Source organism: Lepidochelys kempii, chromosome 4 (genome assembly GCF_965140285.1).
Source record: "Lepidochelys kempii isolate rLepKem1 chromosome 4, rLepKem1.hap1, whole genome shotgun sequence".
Lineage (NCBI taxonomy): Eukaryota > Metazoa > Chordata > Testudines > Cheloniidae > Lepidochelys > Lepidochelys kempii.
Window position 1 is genome coordinate 140812899 of NC_136383.1, and position 23954 is coordinate 140836852.

The window sequence follows — 23954 nt, forward strand, 5'->3', positions numbered from 1 at the left end:
CAGCCGGCAGATCCTCAGCCCATCCCACCCCGTCCGCCTGCGAGGTGGAGGCCACGCCAGCTCGGGCAGGGGCGGGGGCTGGAGGGGGGGGCAGATAGCCGTGTCCCAGGTACCCTGGAGGAGGGGGAGGGCCAAGGGCTCGGCTCCCTGCGAACGGCCAACGTCCGACCTGCTGTCTCCCTCCCCAGGAGCAGAACGGTGAGAAAACCAACAACGGCATCCACTACCGCCTGCAACTGCTGTACAGCAATGGTAGGGGCCGGGGGGCTGCGCGGCGGGGGGCCTGGGAGACAGGGGCTGCGGGGGCAGGGATTATGGGGCCAGGGGACTATGGGGGATGGGGGCTACAGAGCAGGGGGTCTGCAGGGCCGGGGGCTATGGGGAAGGGAGGCTGTGGGGCCGAGGGGCTGCGGGGCCGGGGGCTACGGGGCAGGGGGGCTGTGGGCCCGGGGGCCTGGGAGACAGGGGCTGCGTTGTGGGGGGCAGGGGTTATGGGGCCAGGGGACTATGGGGGATGGGGGGCAGGGGTTATGGGGCCAGGGGACTATGGGGGATGGGGGGCTGGGGGTTACAGAGCAGGGGGGCTGCGGGGCCAGGGGCAGGGGGCCGGTGGCAGGGGTTATGGGGCTGGGGGTCAGGAGGCCAGGGAGCAGGGGGGTGGGGGGCAGGGGTTATGGGGCCAGGGGACTATGGGGGATGGGAGGATGGGGGCTACAGAGCAGGGGGGCTGTGGGGCCAGGGGCTGGGGGTAAGGGGGCTTGGGAGCCGGGGCTAGGGGGCTAGGGGGCTGGAGGGCAGGAGGCTGTGGGATCAGGAGGTTTTGGGGCCGGGGCCTCAGCATCATGTATGGCACCGAGGACTGACTCCCTGCTGCAGCCCAGCACCTGCGGTCCCGTCCCCCTCTCCTGTCTGTCCTGCCTCCAGAGGGGCCGGATGGGTCTCCTGCCTCCCCATCGACGTGCCGAGCTGCACGTTCTCAGCTGCTGAACTCCCCGGACAGTGGCCTAGAACTACAGGGGAAATAGCATTGCCTGGGGGGGTCCTGGAGTATGCGGGGGCTGCGGGTCTGGAGTGAGGGGCACCGGCAGAGCTGCGGGTTGGGGGGAGCCCAGGTCTGGGGTAACGGGGGCCTGCGGGTCGGGAGTGAGGGGATCAGTGGCCAGGTGAGAATGTCTCCTCTCCCCCGCGCAGGGCTGCGGACGGAGCAGGATCTCTACGTGCGGCTCATCGACTCCATGTCCAAGCAGGTAACGCTGCCAGCTGGGGACAGTGCAGGGGGAGGCTTGGTCCGGGCTGGGGGCTGGGGGTTCAGACCGGGTCACCCCCCACCCCTCCCAGTAACTCCTGTGCCTCTGAGGTGCCACCCAGCCCCCGCCGGGCCTGCATCTCGGGCCCTCTTCTGCCCCCAGGGCTTCCCCCGCAGCACCCGTGTCCTTCCCCGCGGCCCGCTGGCCGGGCGGCTCCCGGTTTGCTCCGTTCCCGCGGGGGCTCTGAGACGCTTGGTGCCGGGTCAGAGCCGCCCCCCGGGCGGTGCCCATTGCGATCAGAGACCCCACGGGCTGCGTGCTGGCAGAGCCCCTCACCCGGCGCTCTCTCCCGCCAGGCCATCATCTACGAGGGGCAGGACAAAAACCCCGAGATGTGCCGCGTGCTGCTGACCCACGAGATCATGTGCAGGTAGGTGCCGGGCTCTGCCGCGGGGCCCCCGTCCAGCCACTCGCGCGGCTGCAGGAGCCGGCCTGCGGGCCCAGCACGCTCTGCGCAGGCCGCCGGTGGGGGGCACTGCCAGCCCATGCTGCCGGGGCCCAGCGCACTGGCCTCAGCCGCCCTCCTCTCTCCGGCTCAGCGTTCCCACCGCCGTGCCCCCGGGGGCCCCCCAGGCGGGGCGGGAACGCAGGGCACCTGCCGAGGGCGGTGGAGGCAGAGCCGGGGCTGGGTTGTTGGGCGTTGTCACGGAGTCCTCGGGCGATGCCCCGGAACGGCTCCCTACCGAGCCAGGCACGACTCTGGGGAGTCTCCTCTCGGGGAGCAGCCTGTCTGCAGGACACACGGCTCCCCCGGCTCCACCTTCCTGGGTCTGACCCCGGAGCATTCAGCCTCCTCTGCCCCTCCGTGCGCTTCCCACAGCCAGTCCGCCCAGGCGGGGTCCTGGGGCGGGCAGAGGGTCCTGCCCCCCAACTCCGCAGGCAGACGTGACTCTCAGCCAGCCAGGAAAACAGAGGTTTATTAGACGACAGGAACATGGTCTAAACCAGAGCTTGTAGGTGCAGAGAAAGGGACCCCTCAGCTGGGTCCATTTTGGGGGGCAGTGAGCCAGACAACCCCGTCTGCCCTTCACTTCATGTCCCAGCCAGCCCCAAACTGACTCCCCCTCCAGCCCCTCCTCCTCTGGGCTTTGTCCCTGTCCCCAGCCAGGAGGTCACCGGATTCCTTTGTTCTCCAACCCTTTAGCTCTCACCTTGCAGGGGGGGAAGGGCCCAGGCCACAAGTTGCCAGGAAAGAGGGTGTCGGCCATTCTCTGTGTCCAGACCCCTGCACACACCTGCCCTCTAGGGCTCTGCAATGATCATACACCCTTATCCCACCACCTAGAGACTTAAGAACTGCCTAGGGGAAACTGAGGCACCCCTACACTATTCAGAGGAAACATTAAGAACAGTCCCGCTTCGTCACAGGCGCGTTGGTGGGAGGCAGGGGGCAACTGGGGGGCGTCCGTGCCTGGCAGGCCGACAGAGCCGAGCTGCCCTGCCCGGAGCACCGCCCTGGAGCACTGGAGGCCCGTGTCTCCCGGCCGGCTGCACGCGGGCGGGGTGGGGGGGGCAGTGAGCCCGCGGGGCCGGGAGCGTCTCTCCCCCAGCTGCGTCTCCGCATGGTCCCTGGTGCCCCATTAGAGCTGCCTTGTTTATGGCGCTCGTGCTCGGTGTTTGTGGGAATTAGCGGCTGTGTCAGCACCGGCTTTCCCAGCTAATTGATCTCCGGGAACCTCACTAATGATCTCGGGGCTCAGGGAATAGGGGCAGCCTCCCGCTGGGTTGTTTATCCCTCGTCTCCATCCCAGCCCTGTTTTCGGTGCCTGGAGACCCAGGGGCCAGGCCGCAGCTCCCGGCCTCAGCCAGCCCTGACCACGGCTGCAGCTGCGACTGGGGGCCGGGCTGGGGGTGGGGGGCAAAACCTCTCCCTGCAGGGCCAGCGGTTCAAACCCACCTGGCTGGCAGCGAGCGGGAACCAACGCCCCCCCCACTTACCCAGCGCTCGGGGTGTGTAGCTAGAGGGGCGCAGGGGGACCCGGGGGTCTGAGCGCCCCCAGCAGACGAGCCTCTCGATTGGTGCTTTGCCCCCAAGCTGGGAAGGGGCGTGGGTCACCCAGGCTCACAGCAGGGCCCCAGAGCACCCCCAGAGCTGTGCGGAGACCAAGACACCTGCTGCCACCCTAGGAACAGTGCTCCTGGCCCCCAGGGCACCCCCCAGCTCTCTGGAGCCTCCCACAGGGGTCTTGGCGTCTTGGTGCTGCCCCATACAGGCTCCCCACAGTCCTGGCTATGCTCCCTCCACGGGGCAGAGCCTGAGCCTGTGTGCTGCGGGCCTGGCTCTGGTGGGGGGGGGGCATTCGTGAGGGGTGTCAGGGGGAAGGGGATTGGAGAAGCGGGGGGCAGAATGGCGGGGAAGGGCAGGGGGAAGAATGGGGGGAGGGGGAGAGGTACGGAGATGGGACAGGCAAGGGGATGGGGGGCTCCTAGCCTGGGCCACCCTGTCCCCCTGCCCCCATCAGCCGTCCCTGGGGGTGGGAGGGGCGCCAGGCCCTGGGGGTGCAGGTTCTCCTCCCCCACTCACCCCGACTTCTCTCCCCCTCGCCCCGGCCCAGCCGCTGCTGTGACAAGAAGAGCTGCGGGAACCGCAACGAGACGCCCTCCGACCCCGTCATCATCGACAGGTGAGCGGGCCCCACGTGGGGTGAGCGGCTGAGCGGTGGGGTGGGGTGAGCGGGCCCCGCCATGGGACTCCTGGGGTCCTGTCCCCATGCACCATCCCCAGCGCGCCGACAGGCCATGGGACCCCCCCAGACTGTCCCAGGGTCCTGGCCCCACACGCCATCCCCAGCACCCCACCAGGCCATGGCACTCCCTCCCCCACGACCGTCCTGGCCCTGTGGGCTGGATCCCGTCAGGCGGGGCTCAGTGCTGGGGCCTGACCCCGCCAGCGGCTGAGCACCCTCAGCACGGCCAGTGGGGGGAGCTGGGCACAGGCTTGGGCCCCGAAAGACTGACGGGCACCTGGCTTGGCTGAGCTGGGGGGTGGTGCCTGGAGCCCCGTCCTCTCCCTCCCCCGCTGCCTCGGGATGCCCTCAGCTGCGTCTCCCCGGTCCCCAGGCTGTGTGGCTGTCTCCTCCCTGGACTGGGCCCCGCGCTGTCTGGCTCCGTTCAACCCCTCGTCTGCTCCTGCCCGCTGGCGTCGTGGCTGCCCGGGTGCAGAAAGGGTGACTGCAGGATGGGGAAATTGGGAGTTCCTGGGTCCAGCCTGGCTACTGCCCTGCTCCATGCCGCGGTCCCCCCAGCTGTAAATTGGGTGTGCTGATGTAGTCCTACGCTCCTGGGACTGTGCAGTGAAATGCGTTACAGCTGGCCAGTGGCCCTTGGGCAGGAGAGGCTGGGACGTCTGTTCTCACCCAGCACGTTTGGCCTGTGGAACTCACTGCCACAAGAGAGCCCCGAGGCCAAGAGCTTTGCAGGATCCTAGGGGAGCAGGCCTTGGCATCGACAAGGAGAATGCCCAGTTACATTGAGGGGGCAAGGGATGGGGATGTAACTCCTGCTGCTACTGGACACCAGCCACCCTCCCGCCTCCGGGCCTGGGATGCAACCCCCCTGGGGCAGGTTATTCCATAATTGGCCATTGTGGGATTTCTTGGGGTGTCCGATGCAGGCTGCTATCAGACAGGACACTGGACTGGACTAGCCAGACTCTGTGTGTGACTGCACGCTGTTGGAACTGTTCTGCTCTGTGTCATAGGCCCTATACTGCCAATAGCAGCGATTCTCTGTTATCTGCAGCAGCAGGAGAAGCGGGGTTCCGTCCCCGCTGTTGCTGTTCAGTGCCGCCAGCTCTGGGCTGCGTCCTCGGGGCCCATGGCTTTGCTGTGTGCTGGGGACGGGGCGCCAGCATGTGTGACATTTGGCGAGGACATTCCCTGACGGCCAGCGCAGACAGCAGGGGAGAGCTGGCCTGGGAGCCCGAGCCAGATCTGTGCTCCCCCTTCCCGGTGCCCCCACTCCCCCGTGCACCGCGTCTCGTCCCCAGCGTGTTCCCCTGGAGCAGAACCGTCCCCTGCCAGCTCCGGTTTCCTGCGTGGACGGCTGCAGTGCCCAGAGCCACGCTGCAGTGATGCTGCATAGCGGCCATTTCCCTCTGAACAAACCGGCCCGTCCAGGCGACGTGCCATGGGGCTGGTGCCTCCCGGCAGCACCCAGATACCTGTGCGCCCCTACTGTGAATGGGGCGGGGGGGCGGGGAGAGGTGGTGACTCGGGGGAAGAGACCTGGGTCACAGAGCCCCTTCCTGCATTCAGACCCCAGACGGCTCAGGAGCTCGCCAACCTGGGTCAGCAGGAAGGGTTGAGGGGCAGTGGGGGGGGCACTTGCCATCTGTCCCACTCGGCTCCCTGCCTCCCGGGAATAAGCAGGGCTGTAAATTCCCCCATTAAAACAGTCTCACCCCAAAGGCCTCCAAGCCTCAGGCTCCCCGGGGACCCTGGAAGCCCGAGAGGAGGCGGAGAGCGGGCCGGGGGAACCTCGGGGCTCTGGGACTCTGCATTGCCAGCGTCAGCCCTGGTTTCGAGGCTTGGCCTGGGTTCTTTATGCAGGGCTGGGTCTGCGCCCGCCCCGGCTTGGGGCCCGAAGCTGGTCCATAAATCGGGCAGACAAGGAAGCCCCTGTCCCCACCACAAACTATTAGCATCAGCTGCCTCCATAGTGGCTAATGGGCTGAATTCATGGTGTCGTCCCAGCCACGGCTGGTCGCAAATTAGGTGGTGCTTTGTAAATCGCCCTGGCCTCTCGCTGCCCCACACGCAAGGCAACGGCTCTGTGTCAGAGCCTGCATGGGGCTGGCTGGCCGGTCGAGGGGCCCGTGGGCTAGGGATTGTGGCAGGAGCCTGTCGAGGGGTGCTCGGGACCCTAGGAATCAGAGGCGGCAAGGGCGTTTGGGCCAGGTGAGCTTGCTCAGTTCATGCATTAGATCAGCTCCCGGTTCTGGGTGTTTGGGTCAGGGGAGGTCCCTCAGGGCCTGCATTGGATCGGATGCGGGTTGGAGCCAGGGCCCTCAGGCCCTGCATTGGATCGGATGCGGGTTGGAGCCAGGGCCCTCAGGCCCTGCATTGGATCGGATGCGGGTTGGAGCCAGGGCCCTCAGGCCCTGCATTGGATCGGATGCGGTGTGGAGCCAGGTCCCGCAGGCCCTGCATTGGATCGGATGCGGGGTGGAGCCAGGTCCCTCAGGCCCTGCATTGGATCGGATCCAGGTGGAGCCAGGGCCCTCAGGCCCTGCATTGGATCGGATGCAGGTTGGAGCCAGGGCCCTCAGGCCCTGCATTGGATCGGATGCGGGGTGGAGCCAGGGCCCTCAGGCCCTGCATTGGATCGGATGCGGGGTGGAGCCAGGGCCCTCAGGCCCTGCATTGGATCGGATGCGGGGTGGAGCCAGGGCCCTCAGGCCCTGCATTGGATCGGATGCGGGTTGGAGCCAGGGCCCTCAGGCCCTGCATTGGATCGGATGCGGGTTGGAGCCAGGGCCCTCAGGCCCTGCATTGGATCGGATGCGGGGTGGAGCCAGGGCCGTCAGGCCCTGCATTGGATCGGATGCGGGGTGGAGCCAGGGCCCTCAGGCCCTGCATTGGATCGGATGCGGGTTGGAGCCAGGGCCCTCAGGCCCTGCATTGGATCGGATGCGGTGTGGAGCCAGGTCCCGCAGGCCCTGCATTGGATCGGATGCGGGGTGGAGCCAGGGCCGTCAGGCCCTGCATTGGATCGGATGCGGGGTGGAGCCAGGGCCCTCAGACCCTGCGCGGATTAGTCCCCGGAGCCGAGGTTCGGGGCGCTGACCCTGCCTGTGTCTCCCCCAAGGGGGGTTTCCCCGGGGAGGGTTGCCTGATGAGACGTCAGTCTTGTCGCCTGCTTGGAGCCCCTTCCGCAGGGACACAAGCCGCGTACTCGAAACCAGGTTCCCTCCCGGCTCCCTCCCTCCTGCTCGCGGCAGCCAGGCAGCCAGACGCGGCAGATGGTGGAAGTGACATTTGCCGTCAGCGCCGCACTTTCACTGCAAATAAAACAAATAAATAACACAAACAACAAGGAGCTGCTTGAATTAGCCAAATGGGGACGGTGAGTCACCGCCGTCCTGCTGCCCCGGGACACGACAGCCTCACCCCCGAGCGTGGGACACGCGCCACGCGGGGCTAAGACACGCCCGGACACAGACACGGCATCCACGCGACACACACAGAGACACCGACCAGACACCCCCGGCCCCCCCCGTCCAGACATAGCTAAGCCTTGCCCACACAAACGTCACACAACCCGCCGCGCCCCGCCCCGTAGGGACCCAGACACGGCCGGCTCGGAACCCGCCCCGCCCCCGCCCCGTAGGGACCCAGACACGGCCGGCTCGGAACCCGCCCCGCCCCCGCCCCGTAGGGACCCAGACGCCGCCGGCTCGGAACCCGCCCCGCCCCCGCCCCGTAGGGACCCAGACGCCGCCGGCTCAGGAACCTGCCCCGCCCTCGCCCCGTAGGGACCCAGACGCCGCCGGCTCGGAACCCGCCCCGCCCCCACCCCGTAGGGACCCAGACGATGCCGGCTCGGAACCCGCCCCGCCCCGCCCCCGCCCCGTAGGGACCCAGACGCCGCCGGCTCGGAACCCGCCCCGCCCCGTATGGACCCAGACGCCGCCGGCTCGGAACCCGCCCCGCCCCCGCCCCGTAGGGACCCAGACGCCGCCGGCTCAGAACCCGCCCCGCCCCCGCCCCGTAGGGACCCAGACGCCGCCGGCTCGGAACCCGCCCCGCCCCCGCCCCGTAGGGACCCAGACGCCGCCGGCTCGGGAACCCGCCCCGCCCTCGCCCCGTAGGAACCCAGACGCCGCCGGCTCGGAACCCGCCCCGCCCCGTAGGGACACAGACGCCGCCGGCTCGGGAACCCGCCCCGCCCTCGCCCCGTAGGAACCCAGACGCCGCCGGCTCGGAACCCGCCCCGCCCTCGCCCCGTAGGGACCCAGACGCCGCCGGCTCGGAACCCGCCCCGCCCCCGCCCCGTAGGGACCCAGACACGGCCGGCTCGGAACCCGCCCCGCCCCGTAGGGACCCAGACACCGCCGGCTCGGAACCCGCCCCTGCCCCGTAGGGACCCAGACGCCGCCGGCTCGGAACCCGCCCCTGCCCCGTAGGGACCCAGACGCCGCCGGCTCGGAACCCACCCCGCCCCCGCCCCGTAGGGACCCAGACGCCGCCGGCTCGGAACCCGCCCCTGCCCCGTAGGGACCCAGACGCCACCGGCTCGGAACCCGCCCCGCCCCCGCCCCGTAGGGACCCAGACGCCGCCGGCTCGGAACCTGCCCCGCCCCCGCCCCGTGGGGACCCAGACGCCGCCGGCTCGGAACCCGCCCCGCCCCCGCCCCGTAGGGACCCAGACGCCGCCGGCTCGGAACCCGCCCCGCCCCCGCCCCGTAGGGACCCAGACGCCGCCGGCTCAGGAACCCGCTGCGCCCCCGCCCCGTAGGGAACCAGACGCCGCCGGCTCGGAACCCGCCCTGCCCCGTAGGGACCCAGACGCCGCCGGCTCGGAACCCGCCCCGCCCCGTAGGGACCCAGACGCCGCCGGCTCGGAACCCGCCCCGCCCCCGCCCCGTAGGGACCCAGACGCCGCCAGCTCGGAACCCGCCCCGCCCCGTATGGACCCAGACGCCACCGGCTCGGAACCCGCCCCGCCCCCGCCCCGTAGGGACCCAGACGCCGCCGGCTTGGAACCCGCCCCCGCCCCGTAGGGACCCAGACACCGCCGGCTCGGAACCCGCCCTGCCCCGTAGGGACCCAGACGCCGCCGGCTCGGAACCCGCCCCGCCCCCGCCCCGTAGGGACCCAGACGCCGCCGGCTCAGGAACCCGCCGCGCCCACGCAGCTGCAGAGATGCCTGGCACAGGCCATTTGCACACGCAGCCTGTGCAGATCATACATGCACACCTGTTCCTGTACCGCCCGGCCATGCAGACTCCCCGCTCAGCTGCACCAACACACATTTGTTCATGCCACGAAGACGAGATGCCCACACACAACCCTGCCATGCCCCTGCGATGTGCCCAGAGCACCCCTTACAGAGGTGCAGACGTGCCGTGCGCCAGGACCCACTCATGGAAGATGCCGGGAACACGCAGGCATGCTGAGACGCACAGGCCAGGCCGTGTTTTTCTGTCAAGGGGCCAGTTGTAGTGGCAGGTTTTGCAAAGCAGAGACTTGTCCACTAGGAACTTGGCTGAGGCCCCCCAGACTCATTGCACGTGAGCTGCCTCACCACTTGTGAGAAGGCAATGACTTTCAGCCCCAGCCGCCGTGGGATGGGTTGGGCTAACGGCTTTGTAGCCAACTCCAATTCCCTGAGGCACCCAGCACTCTGACTCAGACTTTTGGGACCTAGATGGTCTCTGGCCCTGAACCCCCCAGCGGCACTGAAGGTGGGGTCCTTGGAATATTTAGTTTCTTTTGTATAATCCCAGGTGACCCCTGTCAAATGACTTAATGTGATCAAAGAGACTCAAATACAGAACCCTCAGAGGAGACGACCGTACCTGGGTAGCCCTGGTCCAACCGCCCAGGGAATTACTGAGGGTGCCCAACTGTGTCCCTCAGACTCGCCTGTTTGCAGTCCCACATAGCTTTCTGAAGAGCTGAACTTGCAGGCTGAAATTTCCCTTGTTTGGATTCTGCTCACGGGTGTATATTTCTGGAAAATTTGGGTACAAACAGTTTAGCTGTTTTTGAGTAAGAATAAAATGACCAAAAAGCCACACAACAAACAAACCCAAAACACACGCACACTTTCCCCCTTGCCAAAAAACCCTCCTGCAACCCTTTTTTTTTTTTTTTTTGGCCACCTTTAAAGCCAAAGGGCGAAAGTTAAAAATTGGCTCCCTGGGGAGGAGCGTCTGTGAATGTCTGGGTGCTAACAGGTTTGGATTTGACGGAATTAGGACCCATGCAGTGACGTGCACGGCGAAAGGGGGCTGTGTTGGGCATACGTGCCTGGCTCGTTCAGCTGCTGTGGTGTGGGTGTGCAGTGCCTGGGACAGGAACCTGTGTATGCTGGAAGACAAAATCTGACCGGCTCCAAAGCGAGCCGTGGGAAAGCCGTTGTCCCTGCTGATGTCCTAAGCTGTGTCACTGTTCCGGGAGGGTCTAGCCACTAGTGACCCGTTCTGGAGTGTTCCTTTTAAACAACCGAGGCAATTCCACCCAGACAAAAACTTTGTTAAGGGAATTTTAAGGGTAAACAATCAAAGGGCAGGAAAAAGCCAAGGCGATGGGCTGGGTTCTTCCTGGACTAAAATAACACCTTGTTCTGAGCACCCTAGTTCCCCTGCTTGTGGAGTACGGTGCTACTGAGCATGGGGAAGGGTGCTCGAAAGTTACCCCTCCCTCCTGCGTTATACAGCAGTCTAGCAGACAGTACAATGTAACCCCCTGCTGGGGGAATTGCCGATCATCACGTGCAGCGTTTCCCCCGTCCTTGTCTCCTTCCTCGATTTCCCTTTTCGCAGTGCTCTGACCTGTCTTTTGCTTTGTGTTTTTCCCGTGCGGCGGTTTCTCCGAGGCTTGTATCTGCAGCGTTCTCCCAGAGCCTGGCATGATGCGGTTTCTTTTCAGGCAGTAGCAGGTTTCCCTGTGCAGTCCAGGGAGGAGAAAACTCGGAGGGGACCTGATAGGCAGCAGGGCCCAATGGGCAGGGCAGCAGGCTGGTGCTCAGAAGAGCTGGGGTCGGTTCCTGGCTCTGCTGGCTGACACCCCGCCCATTGCTTCTCTGGCCTGTCAATGCCGGTAGGACACTGCTCGGGGCAGGGACGGTCTCTCCCTGCGGGTGCGGCACTGCCTGGTGCTACTGCTCTGTGAAGACATGCTGCCATGATCCTGGCGCGCAGAACGAGGGGGGAGACGGGGGCACTCTGAATACAAGCGCCGTCAATGGAGCCGAAAATCCGTAACTCTCAAATAGCTGCAGGGACCTGCTCTTCTCCCCGGTGAGCCTGAGCTGCCAGGAGAGAGCGCCGCAGCCAAGAGCTCCGTCAGCTTTGTCGAGAGACGTGGCATTGCCTGGAGAACGAGAACATCCCCAGTGGTAGGTGCTCGAAATCTGCCTCCTCCAGCCCACGAGGCAGCCCTGCCACCCAGGTATGAGCAGAGAATTTCTCTGAGATGATCAGGGCTTTAGCCAAGACGGTCAGGGAGGCAGCCCCGGGCTCTGTGTCCCCCTAGCCTGTTTGCCATTAGCAAGGGGATGGGTCATTTGATGATTCCCTGTTCTGTTCATTCCCTCTGGGGCACCCGGCACTGGCCACCATCAGAGGACAGGAGATTGGGCTGGATGGACCTTTGGTCCGACCCAGTCTGGACGTTCTGATGTTCTGTGGGCAGGTGGTTCTGTAATGGTCACCAGTGGCATTTCTTCCGCTGACTCATTGGTCACTGGCCTCTGGTGGAGGCAGGAGACTGGATGGGCCACTGCTCTGACCCCTGCCAGCCCAGGCTAACAGGGTGGGGCTCTCTGCCCTGTCTAGTGGTAGAGCGTGCAGAGAGGTTTGCCCAGGAGGGCTGGCCCTGGCGTTCAGGTGGGGAAGCCTCATGCTTGTAGATCCCCGCAAGCCGCTCACCCAGTCGTTACAAGTGATGGTCCATATGTGGAACGGACCTCTGAGGGACCTTTCCCAGTCTGTAAGAGGTTTCTGACCCTCCTGCTGGCTAACACACCCGGTCCTTCCATGCAGGCAGGAAAGCCTTGTGCATTTGCTCCCAGAGCTCTTGGGTTCGATCCCCACAGCTGTCCCAGACGGGCTCGGCATTGCATCCCCGCTTCCCCAGGCGCCGCACGGGAGGCGAGGAGGTGGCGATCCCTGCAGGTAACAGCCATGTGCTTCAGCTCCCGTTGTGGAGGGGGGGACAGTTCCATCCCTGCAAGCTGGGGAACGCGCTTTGGGAAGGGTAGAGGGGCCCACCCCCCACCAGAGTCCGGGGTGTCTTTGCTGCACCCTGACTCTCCGGTTCCGCAGTGCTGCAGTAGCCAGGGAATGTGTGCTGGGACCCGGGACATAGGCGCGGGAACTGGGGGTGCAGGGGGGAGCCGCAGCACCTCTGGCATGCACTGGGGGCTCTGCTCCTGACCTCATACTTGGGGTCACAGCTGCCAGCCCCATGCCCAAGGTTCTGTTCCAGGCCTTGGCTTCCGGCTCTGCGCCCAGGGTCCCAGCTGTGGCCCCAACCCCGGCCCCCTTACCCCTGTCTGAGGGTAAAAAGTTTGGGGCCAGTTTCGCTGGCTTTCAGCAGCCCCACTATAAAAAATATTCAGTGTCTCTGACCAGGGATGCTCCTGGGACGGGGCCGGTGGGGGGAGAGCTGGTCCTGCTGGCCCGTAGCCTGTAGTTCCCTAAAACAATTCCATTCTATCAGCATCGGACCTGTCACCCTGCAGGGCCCAGTGAACGGACCTGAGCAGGAGTTATACACAGGTATCTTCACCGGCCTCGGCAATGCGGCTAGCTCTGGGGGGTGGCAACCGCTGCCCAGAGGTGCCACTCAGCGGTGTAGGAGAGGTAGCGAGGTGGAATCCTGTGTCCAGTGAGACAGTAGGGGCTGTCTGAGGGCAGCCGGCTGTGGTGGGCTGGACACCAGGGTTAACACTTCAGCTCTGGAAGGAACGTGCCTGGGGACCCCCGATGGCCCCCGGTGGTCAGGGCCACGCTACCTCTGGCTCCCTGCAGGGAAGAGCTCAAGGTGAGGGGGAGAGCCGGGGGGGGGGGGCAGGGGGAGGACGTGCAGAGCAGAAAAGGGAAGGCTTACAATTAATTTTGTGGGTGCCAGGGTGCATTGTGGGAGAGCGATAGGAGCCCAGCTGTCAGTTTGAGAAATGAGGTGTGATGCCGGGAGCCAGATGTGCCGACGAAGGGAAGAGAGCTCGTTAGCTAATTGCACATGCAAATCACCGTTCTCTGTCCCTTGGCACCAGGACTGGTCCGTGCAGCTGGGACCATGGCGGCCAGGTGAAGGGGAGAGTGCACCCCCCCATGCCTGTGCACCCCAAACGCTGCTTGGGCTGGGCCGCGAGCGTCCTGCTCCTGGGAGAGACCGTACCCCTCCTGTGGGGCAGCGGGGGACAGCCTTCCTCTGTGGGGACGGGTGGGATGTAGGGACCCGGAACAGCCAGTTGAGGTCAGGGGATGCTGGCTCTGAGCCATTCGGGCTGGTCGCTGGGTCAGACACTGAGCTCCTTCTCTGGGGAGCCCCGTCCCCGCCAGTGGGGGGCACCAGGGCTTTTTCTGCCCTTTACATCAGAACAGGGGAATCCAGGGAGAACCCTCCTTTTCTTCCCATCCCTAGCAATTCAGGAACACGGCAGTGCCATGCTGGGCCAGACATCAGCCCAGCTCCAGCGGGATCTCCCCGCCCTGGCCAATCAGGACAGACCATTGGCCCATCTCCAGTGGGATCCGCCCTCCCTTGCCAATCAGGATGGACCACTGGCCCAGCTCCAGCGCAGGGATTTCCCCACACACACCCCCGAATTTCCCCAACACCTCCCCCCACCCCAATTTTGGGAACTAGTTACATGCAGTGTTGCCAATTTAGTGATTGTTTGGACATCTGAATTGAAATGGAAACATTAATACACACTTTAAAAGCATACACAGTGTATGATAAAATACGTGTATCTGAAGAGGTGTAATAGATTTGAAAAGTATGAACAGAGACCAGCTTCCTTACACAGCTGTTGTTTTTATGACCACGTCACTGCCTTCATTTCGGTGATGTTGGCCAACCTCACAATTTCAGGTGATGATTTGTAAGCAAAGTCGAAAGGAGCTCTCCCTGACAGCTAGTGATGAGCTGGGGCTGGGGGGAAAGGCTCCAGGACCAGATTGTATTTACATTCACACCTAATCTACCCAGGTAACCAGCAAACAGAGCTGCGTTGCCCAAGTGATAGATTTGGGCTGGGGTGGGGTTACACATCACTTGGATGCGGGGTGTGAGGGGGGATGAAATGGGGTTGTTCTTATTGCAGGAGTAAAGGGCAGTAGAACTGGACGTAGCCTCTGCTGACTGAGGGCATCGAGCGGGAGGGAGGGTGGGGACAGGTGTTTTGCTTGATGGTCTGCCTGAGTCACAAGTACGATTTGACCTGCCCTCTCCACTGTTTAAAGACAGAGCTGATCAGGCTCCATAGAGAGTCTTTTGTTCTGCTAAGTGACCCCTGCTATAGCTGAAATCAGGTCTAAGAGCTCAGACCGGCGGTGGGACCGTGTTTCTGTGGCAGAGACGGCCCAGCCTGCACCCGCAGCGAGGTTCCCCCACTGCGAGCTCGGCTGAAACCACTGGGAGCCGATGGAACCTCCAGAGACCCACTGGCAGAGGTCACAGGGGCAGGTGGCAGCCGAAGGTGACGGCGCAGGGCCATGGGCCACAGAGTCATAGAATATAGACTATCAGGGTTGGAAGGGACCTCGGGAGGTCATCTAGTCCAACCCCCTGCTCAAAGCAGGACCCATCCCCAACTAAATCATCCCAGCCAGGGCTTTGTCAAGCCTGACCTTAAAAACCTCTAAGGAAGGAGATTCCACCACCTCCCTAGGTAACGCATTCCAGTGTTTCACCACCCTCCTAGTGAAAAAAGTTTTTCCTAATATCCAACCTAGACCTCCCCCACTGCAACTTGAGACCATTACTCCAACAGAGCGAAGGAGTGAACGGTGGCACAATGAACAGCAGTGGCCAGAGTGAACAGTGAGCAGCTGGAGGAATGAGCGAGGGGCCTTCTTGCTGCCCACCTGGGAGGTGAACTCATGTGAAAGCACCTCTGAACTCTGAGTCTCCACTGACCCAGGACAACACCGGTGTGTGCTAATGAGGCTGTTAAGAATGCTGGAGACACAACACCATTCATGCGAACAAACGTGGCTGTGGCATTGTCCTTTCTATTTAAGCAAGAGACACCACACACTGCAAACTGGAGGCCAATGCTAAGTGCATGGTCACTTGTTCATCCTGAAGTTGAACACTGGTTCCGAACACGACCAGCAAATGCTCACTGTCTTTCTGCAAAAAACTCAGCTGACTGGCTAGACGTATGTGGTGCAACAGTGAAAAACTCAACAGCTGAAAAAGTGAAGACCTCTGTCACCACATTTGAAAAGTGTGCATACCTGGCTGATGAATGCACCATTGCAAATGGTCATCAAGAATTAAGTCATTGTGTACGTTATCTTGATGTCAGGGGAAGGCCAGTTGATGCATTTCTAGATGTTCAAGTTATAGAAGACACATCGGCTGCATCTGTGACAACCCACATCTTAGAAGAGTTAAATGCTTGTCAACTGGATCCCAAAGAGATGGCTGCTTGTGCATTGGATGGAGCTGCAAACTTCTCTGGAAGACGTGGTGGAGCACAAGCTTTGCTCAGAGAAAAGTGTAACCCTGGTCTCTCCTATCCACCCTGCAGAGGCCATCTACTCCACCTAGCGCTAGTACGAGCTGCAGACTCTTCAAAAGACATTACAAAAGCTATAAATGGAATGTCTTCCTTCTATTCTTTTTTCAGCAAGAGTCCAAAAAGACTGAATATCTTGGAAAATATAGAAGATACACTGGGACTGAAGTTCAAATTAGTCCAACCTGGGAAAACCCTCTGGCTTTCTCATGAGTGATTCTTTGCTGTTGTCTTAAAATCACTCCAGCCATTATTACTGGCTTTGGAAAGTATCTACCAAGATGGGATGGATCTAAGTAGTGAGGCTGGTGGATTGCTTTTGCTACTACGTTCAGAGAAGACTATTGCCATTCTCTCTCTTGCAAGTCTATTCTTGAAACCACTTGGGTCATTAAACAATGCCGTCCAGGCATCTGCTACAACAGTAGCAGATCTTTGTCCAGCAAGAGAAGCTACATTTGGATCAATCAGAGAGCTATCCACTGAAAACGTACTGGAAGAAGCAAAGACTTCAGTCCAGAAGTTGACGAATGAAGGCATTTATATTGAATCCTTAAGTGGAGAGGACAAGAAGTGTTTGTTAAGACAACTGGAAAAGTCCACAGACTTGATTCTTAAAAATCAACAACAGCGACTTCTAGATTCTACTCACCCTCTACGTAGCTTTTACAGATCCCTGTCCTATAAAACACCGACAGCTGAGTGGAGTGAGGCACTGCCAGCAACGGGGCTGCCGTGTGCTCAGGACAGAACAGAGAATTTGAACACAGAGTGGAATATCATACGACGAATGGATAAAGATTTGACTTCAACTTCTTTTTCATCATCGCTAGTGGCTCGGACGGATCTTTGTGCTCTGTTTCCTGGGCTGGAAGAAGCAGGAATTCATCTCTTGCGGCTCCCAGTCACAACAGCGACAGTCGACCGTTCTTTTGCCGCATTGAATAGAATTTTGTGCTCTGAAAGACGTCACCTTCTGCCTGATCCTGTGAATGATCTAATGAGCCTAGCAACTGAAGGAATGGAAGTACCGGACACACGAGAAGCCACCAAAGATGAACACATTGCATTCGAGAAGTTCATTAACAGAGTTGTGCAAAATTATAACAAGAAACCAAGAAGGATGTAGATGTCATGCTTCATAGAAGGCTTGAATAGCCAACTTTAATTTGTGCGATGATTTTAAAACATGAGTTAAATCTAATTAAATGGTCATGAAACATTTTTCAGTTTTTACTATGGTGCCTGTCACGGAGTCACCAGGGTGATGCTCTGGAACTGCTCCCCATGAAGCCAGTCAGGACTCTGGGGAAGTCTCCTTCCTGTGAGCAGCCTGTCTGCAGGACACACAGCTCACACAGCTTCCACCTTCCTGGGTCTGACCTCGGAGCATTCAGCATCCTCTGCCCTCCCTGCGCTTCCCACAGTGAGTCCGCTCAGGTGGGGCTCCTGGGGAAGCCAGAGGAAGCCCCCTAACTGCGCAGTCAGACATGACTCTCAGCCAGCCAGTAAAACAGAGGTTTATTAGACGACCGGAACATGGTCTAAACCAGAGCTTGTAGGTGCAGAGAACAGGAACCCTCAGCCGGGTCCATTTTGGGGGGCAGTGAGCCAGACAACCACGTCTGCACTTCACTCCACATCCTCAGCCAGCCCCCAACTGACTCACCCTCCACCCCCTCCTCCTCTGGGCTTTCCCCGTTCCGGGGCCAGGAGGCCACCTGATGCCTTTGTTCTCCAGCCCTTTAGCTCTCACCTTGCAGGGGGGAAGGGCCCAGGCCATCAGTTGGCAGGAGGCAGAGTGTTGGCCATTTATGTACCCTGGCCCTTTGCTCTGCAACAATTACACCCCCTTATCCCACCCCCTAGTGACTTAAGAAATGTATAGGGGAAACTGAGGCACCCCTACAGTATTCAGAGGAAACATTAAGAACTGTCCCACTTCGTCACAGTGCCATAGGGCCACCTTCACCCTCACGGTCTCACCCCTCATCGGCCCTGACCACCTCCCCCCATAAATTCGAATCCCCCCCCCCCCAATTTCAATTCCTGGAGAAAACACTGCGCCAGCGGGATCCCCTCTCCCTGGCCAAATCAGAACAAACCATTGGCCCAGCTCCGGCGGGATCCCTGGCAAATCAGGACTGACCATTGGCCCATCTACAGTGGGATTCCCCCTTCCTGGCCAATCAGGACAGAGCAGTGCCCATATTATCTGGTAACCCCGACCTGGCCAGCAGTGGATACGTCAGGGGAAGGTGGACCCCTCCCGCTGTGTGCCGGGGTTGGTGCGCCGTGGCCAGTGGGTGCAGAAATCCTCTGCTTGCCCACTCTGGTAAAGGCACTGGTGGGCACCTTGGTGGGTCACTTCATGGTCACCCCGGCGGGCCGGGGATGGAGTCTGTTCGAGTGCACTAGGCCCCCCAGCCCTGCATGCACTGCATCCGCCCTGCGGTAGGAAACAGAAGGGCCAAGAGGTGGGCCCAGGGGGTGAGCTGTGACCCCACGTCTGGGCCTATGCACACACACCCTCCCGCCCGGCACTGTTCCCAGTAGCTCTCCCCAGGCTGGTCCGTCACAGGCGGTCCGGGGGGGCACCCGCTGGGCTCACTGCGACCTGGGGGCTGCAGCCAGGGACAGTGCCGGAGCAAATGCCGCGGCCTTTCTGCGGGTGGCCATGGTGAGGCCGGCAGTCGCCGCTGTTGGGGTTCGGACTGTCAGCGGGGGGGCGTTGTCGGGGGGGGGTCTCGGTGTGGCTTCAGGAGTCGGTGTATACGTGTGTCTGGGGTGTGATGTTAGCGGGTGTGAGCGAGCGCGCACCTGGAATCATAGACATGTGGGACCCTGGGAGATGCTCAAGTCCTGGGGCAGGACCGAATGCGCCTAGCCCAGCCCTGGCAGGCGCCTGTCCAGCTGTTCTTGCAAACCTCCAAGGCCGGGATTCCTCAGCCTCCCTTAGACACACGCCTGGGCTAGAGCTTAACGAGTTTTTCCCAGTATCTGACCCAAATCTCCCTGGCTACAGATTAAGCCCATTGCTTCCTGTCCTGCCTGCAGTGGACATAGAGAACAAATGATCTCCGTCCCCTTTATAACAGCCCTTAATATACCTGAGACTGGGATCAGGTCCCCCTCTGTCTTTCCTCAAGACTAAACATCTAGTTTTTTTAACCTTAGAACGGCCAGACTGGGTCAGACCAAAGGTCCGTCTAGCCCAGTGTCCTGTCTTCTGACAGTGGCCGATGCCAGGTGCCCCAGAGGGAATGGACAGAACAGGGCAATTAGCGAGTGATCCGTCCCGTCACCCAGTCCCAGCTCGGGCAGTCAGAGGGCAGCTTTTTGAAACCTTTCTCCCTTTCGTTGCTGTCCTCTGGACTCTCTCCACTTTGTCCACATCTGTCCTGAAAAGGGCATCTGAAGAAGTGGGGTTTTTACCCACGAAAGCTTATGCTCAAATAAATCTGTTAGTCTTTAAGGTGCCACCAGACTCCTTGTTGTTTTTCCTAAAGAGTGGCACTCAGACCTGGACACTGGACTCCAGCTGAGGCCTCCCCATGCCGAGCGGAGCAGGACAATGACCCCCTGGGTCTGCCGTACGGCACTCCTGTTAATACACCTCAGAATATATTGGCCTTTTGTGGAACAGCATCACCCTGTTGGCTCATGCTCCGTCTGTGATCCACTAGAATCCCCTGCTCCTCTCCAGCGAAACAGCCGGCTTGGCACTTCGTCCCCGTTTGGGAGCTGGGCGTTTCGTTTCCCCTCCCCACGTGAAGTACTTTGCCCTTGTCTTTCTTTGACTTTCAGCCTGTTGATTTCAGATCAATTTCCATGGTGTGTGAGCCTGTTGTGTGGCTGGGTCCTTGTGTGCATGCGTGTTAGTGAGTGTGTGCTGTCACGTCTGTGTGCAATAACAATCACCTGTCTACCTCCTTCCCCCCGTCCCCCTCCGAGGGCTGGAGAATGGGCTGGGAAGAAAGGCCCTTCCCAGCGGTGATGGGGGAGCCCTGATAGCGCGGTGACATTTCTCCGGGTTTTGTCTGCCTCGATAGCATCTGATGTGTCCTGTTGAGGCTGGAGCAGCGGGGACACTGCCTGTCACTCCACCAGCAGCCAGGGAGCCAGCAGCTGGGAGGAGAGAAAAGGGGCTGACAGGGCAGCAGACAAGATTAGAAGGAGAAGAATCAAACCCATTACAGCCAGTCCACACACCCATTGTGTGCTCCGGCCTTTCATACTCCCCTCCACCACCCGCCTTAACCCCTGGAGCCCCAGTGTGGGGAGCAAATGCAGCCCCCTCGGGGGGCTGGGGAGGGTGGTTTGGACAGGGAGGTTGTGGGTCGTCCTGGGGAGGGCACTCTGGCTGGCTGGCTGTCCCTATGCACGTCTGTCTGTCTATCTACCTGATCCTCCCCTTCCATCCGCTCAACCCCTGCCCTCTGTTGCCCTGGCATGAATCCAGGGGAGCTCTGTGGAAGCACCCAGGGGGAACAGAGATTGGGTCTGAGCCCTGGGTTTACATTGCCCCCGTCAGCGCAGGTTTGTAGCACGTAGCCAAAGCCAAAAGAGCTGCCCAGGCACCAGCGAGCCTCCCCTGCGCTGGCCACGGAGCCCCGGGCAGGCTGCCTCTTTGGGCCAGCGTGGCCGGAGGGGTCAGTGCCGGGGCAGGGCTCCCAGAGACGGGGGAATGGGCTGTGGCAGACGGGGCTCTGTGCGGTCAGAGCACTTAACCAGGGCAAGGGCAGGAGCAGATCCGGCCCCTCCGCTGTCGTGCCTGCCCACCCCTTTAGCGGAGAGTGAGGTGACAGGGCACCTTTAAGCCAAAGGCGCCCGTGAGGGGCCGGCTGGGAGCTATTGTTCCTGCAGGGAGCATTGTGCTGAGAGTGCCAGGAGACAAACTGGCTTTTCCCAGCCTGTGCAAACAGAACCTGCCTTCCCTGCCACTGCATTTCATCCCCTGCACAAAGGAGCCCAGTGGCTCAGTGCCCTCGAACGGAGGGGAGCCGGGCTGGGCTGTCTGGGGAAACAGGAGGCTGGAGGGCCCATTAGAGGGAGTGGACGGGGAGCGTGCTCGGGGGAGACAAGCGGCTAGGTCTGAGTCTGCAGTGGGATATGGCAGCTGCAGCAGTGGCTTGTGCGGGGCTCTCGCCCCACGGAGCTGGCAGGTGAGAGACCCTCGGTGTGCGATGGGTGGTGCCCGCACCCGGGACACTGCGTCCATTCCTGGGCTGTCTGGCAGGCGGCAGGGCAGAGGAGCGCAGGGTCGGCCTGTGGCCCGCTGTCTGCTCCAACACTGCTGCCCCGGGGGCGTGGGCGAGACCCAGCCTTAGCCAGGGACAAGAGAGCTGGCTCCTGTCCTCTCCGGGCGGCTCCAGCCCACGTGGCAGAGGGCTCAGCTGACGACTTGCGCGGGCACCGGCCCGGGAGGGCACTGGGCATGATGAAGTGGGCCCAGCTCAGAGCGAGGGGATGGGCCGAAGGAAGGGTAATGGAGACCAGGAACCCAAGGGCGTGGGCGAGAGTCCCGGGAGCCGGGCCAAGCCGAGTAACGCTGCAGGGGCCGGAGGGGGCGAGAGGCCAGCGGGCCCTGTCGTCTCCATGTGCGACGCTCGCTGTGACTTGCTATGGGAGCTGAAAAGCCGTCTCTGGGCGGCTGGTCGTGGATGGCGTTGTTCTAGGGGTACTTTGTATCAGGCGCCCGCTGGGGCAGAACCTGCGTCGTCCGCTGGGCTGGGAAATCACCCCATGCGTTGTCAGGGCTCCTGCCATTTGAGTAACGCCAGTAAGCAGTAGCTTGTGACTTCCTCCATTCGTGCCATAGATAACTCTCTGGCCCTGTCACAGCAGGGTCTGAACAGCCCCTAGCCTTCGAAATAGCCGAAATAACCATCTCTCCCTCCCTCCCGAGTTCGCAAGTGAAACAACTTACTTAGTTCAGAGAGGCTTCTCCGGTTCATCTGGGTGGGGCTGTGGGAAGGGGGGCTGGGTGTGTCTGAGGGAGGAATGGGTGTGTCTGGGTGTGAAGAATTTATTGAAGAAAGGAATGAGCCATTTGGGTCTTCACAGGCTGTGGCCTCTTCTTTCTAGTGGCAGGGAGTTCCACAGTCTAGGCCCAGCTCCTGTGTAAATTCCGTCTTCTGCGCTGCTGAGCATTCCCTTGTTGGCTTCGTTGCTCTAGCGGGCTCTGTAATCTAGCAGAGAGAGGCAGAACAAGACCCGAGGGCTGGAAGCTGAAGCCAGACACACTCCAGTCAGAAAGAGACAGACATTTTTCACATTGAGGCTGATTCACCATTGGGCCGAGGGCAGTGGGGGAATCAAGGCTGGCTGCATTCCTGGGAGACGTGCTAGCCAAAGTGACTGGGCTCCAACAGGGGCAGCGGGGTGCGGTGTAATGGCCCTGGCTATGCAGGGGGTCAGAGCGGATGATCTAATAGTCCCTCTGCCCTTATGGCCGCTTACATTTCAAGCTCTGAGCCTGGCAGCCGGCAGCCTCACCCTGGCTCTGCCCAGCCTGGGTACTCCTGGCAGGCCAGCCTCTGATTCCTCCAGCCCCAAATTCACCCCCAGTCGCTGTCCTGCAGGGACCGGCCCCATGCTGGGCCCTCCCAGAGCCACCTGTACAGAGACAGGAAAACACCCCGGCCTGGCCACGGGGTGAAGTGATCCCAGGTAACGAGGAGAAAGCCAGTGGTGGTTACACACATCGAAAACGTAACCTAGCAGACCCAGTCTTTGTCCTCAACGGTTTCTCTCACCCCCAGGCTCTTTTCCAGCTTTCACCGGCCTGGCCAGGCCCCATCCCAGAGAACAAGTCGCTTAGTTCCCGTGTCGGCCAAGGTGGAGGGTAAAGGCAGTCTCTCTGTCCCTCGTATCCCCAACGGGATGGTTTTGTCTCAGTCAGGGAGGCCTCCTGGGGGCTCCATCTCCTTCGTCTCCCTGGGTGCAGATGCCATGGCACGTCTCTGCCTCCCGAGTTCAGGCCCGCCCGGGACAGCCCCTGCTGGGTTAGCTCCCTGGCTTGTTTACGGCTAACGTGGAAACCGGGGTAAAGCCAGATTCCTTTGGCTAGGCAGCCCTGTCCCGAGGCCCGGCTGCCTGCCCTGAGGGTTGTAGTGGCAACACGTCACCATGAACACCCGCCTTGCACAGCGATGTTCAGACCCGGCCTGTCCTTAGCGCTCCTGGCAGAGCGCACGGCACCCTTTGCACAGCGGCCATGACAGCCGTGTGTTGGGGGCAGAGAGTGGGCTGGGTCTGAGGGCAGACAGTGCCCCGAAGCCACTGGGCACTCGGGCTCGGAGGGTCCCAGGGAGCTTTGCCTCTGACGTCAGTGGAGCCCGGCTTTCACCCCGGGGTGCGGCTGGGCTCCGCCCGTGGGAGGCAGCTGGCTGCTGCTGGCCCAGGCCGGATGTCTCTTTGGAGTGATCTGTCCAGGCTCCCACTGGCGTATCCTCTGCTGGGTTCCTCCTTCCCTGACTTGTCCCAGGGAGGGACGTGGGCCTATCAGGCAGTGGGATGCCAGACATGCAGGGAGCCGCCAGACCACTGAGTCCCGCGGGCTGGCACTAGGGAGGGGAGTTGGGGAAGATCTGACGCACCCCCAGATGCCCACGGACTGGACACGGGACACGGTGCTGATGCTGTGGTTAGGGGCGAAGCGTCAGACACTCCGGAGTGGTGGCGGTGGGAGGGATGACTTGCCCTCGGCTCCTAGAACAGTGGCTCCTACGGCCTTTCCCAGGCTGGAAGATCAGAATGTCGCGCTCCCTGCCCCGTCTGGTGTACGGCCCTCGGGTGCCCAGACCTCCCTGCCCTGTCTGGTGTACGGCCCTCTGGTGCCCAGACCTCCCTGCCCCGTCTGGTGTACGGCCCTCTGGTGCCAAGGGCTCCCTGCCCCGTCTGGTGTACGGCCCTCGGGTGCCCAGACCTCCCTGCCCCGTCTGGTGTACGGCCCTCGGGTGCCCAGACCTCCCTGCCCCGTCTGGTGTACGGCCCTCGGGTGCCCAGACCTCCCTGCCCTGTCTGGTGTACGGCCCTCTGGTGCCAAGGGCTCCCTGCCCCGTCTGGTGTACGGCCCTCGGGTGCCCAGACCTCCCTGCCCCGTCTGGTGTACGGCCCTCGGGTGCCAAGGGCTCCCTGCCCCGTCTGGTGTACGGCCCTCGGGATAGGACACAGAGGGCCCTAGACAAATTAGAGGATTGGGCCAAAAGAAATCTGAGG

The 23954-nt window shown here is 61.9% G+C and overlaps 1 protein-coding gene across 4 annotated transcripts in view; it reads left to right on the forward strand.

Moving 5' to 3' along the window:
• Nucleotides 1-23954, forward strand: part of EBF4 (EBF family member 4) — a 97806-nt gene that overhangs the window by 19978 nt on the left and 53874 nt on the right. For all 4 annotated transcript variants that reach the window (XM_073343083.2, XM_073343080.2, XM_073343082.2 and 1 more), the window contains 4 exons: nucleotides 189-252; nucleotides 1192-1247; nucleotides 1604-1677; nucleotides 3863-3931. In XM_073343083.2, coding sequence (XP_073199184.2) covers nucleotides 189-252; nucleotides 1192-1247; nucleotides 1604-1677; nucleotides 3863-3931 — 263 coding nt within the window. The remainder of the gene's footprint in view (nucleotides 1-188; nucleotides 253-1191; nucleotides 1248-1603; nucleotides 1678-3862; nucleotides 3932-23954) is intronic.